We start from the raw sequence: 6,000 nt of genomic DNA on the forward strand, positions 1-6,000 counted from the left end.
AGCCAGGTATCACCAAGAACTAGTGTATGACATTTTGTTTACAAATTCAAGGCTCGTTGATCAGGGTGTGACTGTGGTGTTCATGTGGGTCCCTGCTCAGGCAGGAGTAATGAACCAGTGGATAAATTGGCAAAGGAGGCGGTCAAGAAGGGAAGTGTAGAACTGAATACTAAACTATTAAAATCAGAGGGGAAAAGCATTGTGTGGGAAGAAATTTCCAAACAGTGGCAACAGTATTGGGATGGTGGAAATAAAGGGAGACAATTGCATATGATACAAGCTAAAGTAGGCCAAGGAGGGGTGAGGTACAGTGGGTTTAACCGACAAGAACAAGTACTTATCAGCAAACTGAGAATTGGTCACAGTAGGTTGAACAGTACACTTTTTATGTTGGGAAAACATCTGACTGGTCATTGTAGTTTGTGTGAGTAAATGGAGACAGTGGAGCATGTCCTGATGTCGTGCAGGAAATACATTCGAGAGAGAGGGGTCATGTTTGCTGGATAACTAAATTAGGACCAGTGGAACTCAGGTTCACAGATGTTCTTGAAAGTGGAGTTACCATGAATGGACGGCAATATTTATTTGCATTTTTGAAAGGTACTGGATTATTTAGGAAATTATAGTATAGTATTGACATGAATAAATAGGTAATGGGTAATTACCAATAGGAGGCAGTAATGCAACGACTTGGATGCCAACTGCCGTTAAACTCTAAAGAAGAAGAAGAAGAAGAAGAAGAAGAAGAAGAAGAAGAAGAAGAAGAAGAAACATGTCTGGCCCTTGATGTGATTCTTATTTTCCAGTGTGGCCCTCTGGGAAGTTGAGTTTGACAGCCCTGCTCTAGTGGGTGGGGAGTTCCAGAGGGAGGGGGCTGCAGGCCGTCTGTAGGGGGCGGTAATTAGCTGTAACACCGCCAAGCTGCCGGAAGAAGAGCAGAAGAAGAACAACATCCGGGTGACAGGTGGATGTTGTTTAGCTGTGGGTCAAATATTCCTCCTTTAACTTATTCATCCCGTTATTCTCCCGGGACGTGTTGACGTCGGTTTACCCCGGTCCCCCCGCAGTCTGCCCCGCAGCGACCCTCCGATGGCCTCCCGGCGGCCGGACAGCTTCGATGGGCTCGGGTACCGCGGCCGCGACGACCCGCTGTACGGAGCCTCCTACCCGGTCAGAAGCGCTGGAGGCCCCGCGGAGCTGCAGCACCACCACTGGGTCACCAGCCCTCCGGACATCCCGGGCAGCCGCAACCTGCACCACACAGACCGGACACCGCAGCTCGAAGAGCCGCTGGGGGGTCCCGGAGGTCCCGCTGCCGCCTGGGAGGCTCCACAGCCCGGCGGACCGCCCGCTGGTAGGTCGGTGGGGAGGGACGGAGAACGGTTAGCTAACAGGCTAACGGGCTAATACTACCATGTATATCAAGCTAACAGGCTAACAGGCTAATACTACCATGTATATCAAGCTAACAGGCTAACAGGCTAATACTACCATGTATATCAAGCTGACAGGCTAACAGGCTAATACTACCATGTATATCAAGCTGACAGGCTAACAGGCTAATACTACCATGTATATCAAGCTGACAGGCTAACAGGCTTATAGTACCATGTAGCTATATCAAGCTGACAGGTTGTTAGCTGTCAGGCTAACAGGCTAATGTTTCAATGTAAAGTGAACAGATTAACGGCTACAAGGCTAACGGAAGGTCCTGTAATGAGCTAACTAGCAGGCTAACATGCCAACAAGAAAACACTGAAGGCTAACTGGTCGTTAGCTTGCAGGCTAATCCTATAATAGGAACTATATGTAGCATGCTAATTAGCACCATTAGAAGTACATGGAACATTCCAGCTAACGAGGCTAACGCTCAGTTAAAAACGAGCTTCTCTTATACTATTTCATTTGTTTCTTTAACATTTGTTTCAGCTTATTCTATGAATAAACTTTCATATTATTCTCTTCAATAATGAGTGATTATTCTACACAGGTAGAGCTTTTAGTTAAAGAGTAAGGTCATTTTAGTTTAACATGAAACAGCCCCAAGATCACATCACCAAACTACACCAGACTCCATATAAATAATCAGGACTTTTTAGAAGTTTCTAACTTATTAGAAACTAAATAAAACTACCAAAAGCCGTCTTGGTTCATCTTTCCACTGTTCCAACAATCACCACTCTGGTTTGGTTGAAATAAACCCTTAATTCACCCATTTACATGTGGAGATATGCTGACTCTATACATGCTAAAAGTCCTGATTATTTACATGGAGTCTGGTGGAGATATGCTGGCTCTATACACGCTAAAAGTCCTGATTATTTACATGGAGTCTGGTGGAGATATGCTGGCTCTATACACGCTAAAAGTCCTGATTATTTACATGGAGTCTGGTGGAAATATGCTGGCTCTATACACGCTAAAAGTCCTGATTATTTACATGGAGTCTGGTGGAGATATACTGGCTCTATACACGCTAAAAGTCCTGATTATTTACATGGAGTCTGGTGGAGATATGCTGGCTCTATACACGCTAAAAGTCCTGATTATTTACATGGAGTCTGGTGGAGATATGCTGGCTCTATACACGCTAAAAGTCCTGATTATTTACATGGAGTCTGGTGGAGTTTGGTGATGGTGATTTCGGGGCTGTTTCATGTTAAACTAAAAGGATCTTACTCTTTAACTAAAAGGTCTATCTCTGTAGGGATCCATCCCATAATGTTGTCAGACACTTAGAATAATAATGTGAGTCTGTCAGCTAGAGATGTTCCGATACCGATACCAGTATCGGTATCGGCGCCGATACTGCCTAAAACGCTGGTATCGGTATCGGGAAGTACTGGAGTTTATGCACCGATCCGATACCACGTAATAAAGCCCTAAAGAAAATCTACATTAAAGTAGTTTATTTATGTTCTTTTCCGTTATAACTGACTGTCAAACTGGAGAATAAAAGAAAGTTCTACGGCATTCATTGTTTGTGTTTGTTCATGTTTCACAAAGAGTTTAACCTGATAGAAATAATATCACATCCATACAGGGATACAGCTGTTAAAACATAATAAAATATATGACACACTGGTATCGGATCGGTACTCGGTATCGGCCGATACACAAGTTCAGGTATCGGAATCGGTATCGGGAAGCAAAAAAGTGGTATCGGGCCATCTCTACTGTCAGCAGCAACAACAGAACTTTTAGGGACTCTAACTGCTGCTGAACATTAGTCCCTTTAGGGTTACATTACAGCTCGGTTCTGGTTTAATACTGGACCTGGTTCACCGATTGTTGTTCCATCAGACACTCAGACACAAACATGGAGACAGAGAGTCCAGTTCCCGAAATTACCCTTCAGGTATCAATAAATCAGTAAATAACTACATGTATTTATGTCTGTATTTCTGTGTCTGTAAGACAGGTTCTGTTGTTATATTTTGAGACATTATGAGTCTGTTATAATCAGGGACACAGTCTCTAGAGTTAAGAAATAAAACTCTTAACATATCTATATCCAGACCATAAAAACAATCTGATAAATACTGCAGGTTATCCTCCTGGATCACCGCTGAAAACTGTAAAACAATCAGATTCTGTTTATTAATCTGCTATTAATGTTATTAATCTGTTATTAATGTTATTAATGTTTTTGTTGTTTCAGAGCAGCTGAATCGATTTGCAGGATTTGGAATCGGACTCGTCAGGTTGGTTGGAAGTTAAATTCTTCTTTTATAAACATTTAATAATTGTTTTTGGTCATGTGATCTGTCCCAGAGCTCTGACAGGCTACTCAGACTAATGAAGCAGAGAGGATTTTCAGAATAAAAGTCTGTAAATAACCTGTTTGTGTGTCTGCAGTCTGTTCACCGAGAACGTCCTCGCTCACCCCTGCATCGTCTTCCGCAGACAGTGTCAGGTATCTGCTCACCTTTCTGATCAACTATATCTCAGCAATATCTCAGCAATATCTCAGCAATATCTCAGCAACAACTCAGCAACAACTCAGCAACAACTCAGCAACATCTCAGCAATATCTCAGCAACAACTCAGCAACAACTCAGCAATATCTCAGCAATATCTCAGCAATATCTCAGCAACATCTCAGCAACAACTCAGCAATATCTCAGCAATATCTCAGCAATATCTCAGCAAGAACTCGGCAATATCTCAGCAATATCTCAGCAATATCTCGGCAATATCTAAGCAATATCTCAGCAATATCTCAGCAATATCTCAGCAATATCTCAGCAATATCTCAGCAGTATCTCAGCAGTATCTCAGCAATATCTCAGCAACAATTCAGCAATATCTCAGCAACAGCTCAGCAATATCTCAGCAACAACTCAGCAATATATCAGCAATAACTCAAATATCTCAGCAATATCTCAGAAATATCTCAGCAATATCTTGTGTGTGTGTCTCTCTCTTCTGTGTGTGTCTGTGTGTGTGTGTGTGTGTGTCTCTGTGTGTGTGTGCGCGTGTGTCTGTGTGTGTGTGTGTGTGTGTGTGTGTGTGTGTGTGTGTGTGTGTGTGTGTGTGTGTGTGTGTGTGTGTGTGTGTCTCTCTTCTGTGTGTGTGTGTGTGTGTGTGTGTGTGTGTGTGTGTGTGTGTGTGTGTGTGTGTGTGTGTGTGTGGACGATGGGAGAAACTCTTACACACTGGACCTTTAAAGGCAACCACCGTCAGACGGTAGTTAGCCTTTAAGTTGACGTTAGTTCTCCTTCCTGCTGCTCTCTGATTGGCTGTCTGATTAGTTCTCCTTCCTGCTGCTCTCTGATTGGCTGTCTGATTAGTTCTCCTTCCTGCTGCTCTCTGATTGGCTGTCTGTCTGCAGGTGAACTTCCACGGAGGCTGTTACCACCTGACTCCGTTCAGCGCCGTCGCCGTGATGTACTCCATCTCCAAGGCTCAGGTACACACTCCACGTACAAATACACACATCTGTCCATCTCCAAGGCTCAGGTACACGCTCCACATACAAATACACACATCTGTCCATCTCCAAGGCTCAGGTACACACTCCACGTACAAATACACACATCTGTCCATCTCCAAGGCTCAGGTACACACTCCACGTACAAATACACACATCTGTCCATCTCTAAGGCTCAGGTACACGCACCACGTACAAATACACACATCTGTCCATCTCCAAGGCTCAGGTACACGCTCCACGCATAAATACATACACATCTGTCCATCTCCAAGGCTCAGGTACACACTCCAGTACAAATACACACATCTGTCCATCTCTAAGGCTCAGGTTACACACTCCAGCGTACAAATACAACATCTGTCCATCTCCAAGGCTCAGGTACACGCTCCACATACAAATACACACATCTGTCCATCTCCAAGGCTCAGGTACACACTCACGCATTACAAATACACACATCTGTCCATCTCCAAGGCTCAGGTACACGCTCCGCATTACAAATACACACATCTGTCCATCTCCAAGGCTCAGGTACACACTCCACGTTACAAATACACACATCTGTCCATCTCCAAGGCTCAGGTACACACTCCGCATTACAAATACACACATCTGTCCATCTCCAAGGCTCAGGTACACACTCCACGTACAAATACACACATCTGTCCATCTCCAAGGCTCAGGTACACGCTCCACGTACAAATACACACATCTGTCCATCTCCAAGGCTCAGGTACACGCTCCACGTACAAATACACACATCTGTCCATCTCCAAGGCTCAGGTACACACTCCACGTACAAATACACACATCTGTCCATCTCCAAGGCTCAGGTACACACTCCAGTACAAATACACACATCTGTCCATCTCTAAGGCTCAGGTACACACTCCACGTACAAATACACACATCTGTCCATCTCCAAGGCTCAGGTACACGCTCCACATACAAATACACACATCTGTCCATCTCCAAGGCTCAGGTACACACTCCACGTACAAATACACACATCTGTCCATCTCCAAGGCTCAGGTACACGCTCCACGTACAAATACATAAATATA

At 44.1% G+C, this 6,000-nt stretch overlaps 1 protein-coding gene across 1 annotated transcript in view; it reads left to right on the forward strand.

The window, feature by feature from the left end:
* Window positions 1-912: 912 nt before the first annotated feature.
* Window positions 913-6,000, forward strand: part of slc25a46 (solute carrier family 25 member 46) — a 10,646-nt gene continuing 5,558 nt past the window's right edge. The window contains 4 exon segments of the mRNA XM_039779485.1: window positions 913-1,354; window positions 3,662-3,704; window positions 3,859-3,916; window positions 4,835-4,912. Coding sequence (XP_039635419.1) covers window positions 1,090-1,354; window positions 3,662-3,704; window positions 3,859-3,916; window positions 4,835-4,912 — 444 coding nt within the window. The 5' untranslated portion in view covers window positions 913-1,089.

The sequence above is a fragment of the Perca fluviatilis genome, chromosome 17, assembly GCF_010015445.1.
Source record: "Perca fluviatilis chromosome 17, GENO_Pfluv_1.0, whole genome shotgun sequence".
In the NCBI taxonomy this organism is placed as follows: Eukaryota; Metazoa; Chordata; class Actinopteri; order Perciformes; family Percidae; genus Perca; species Perca fluviatilis.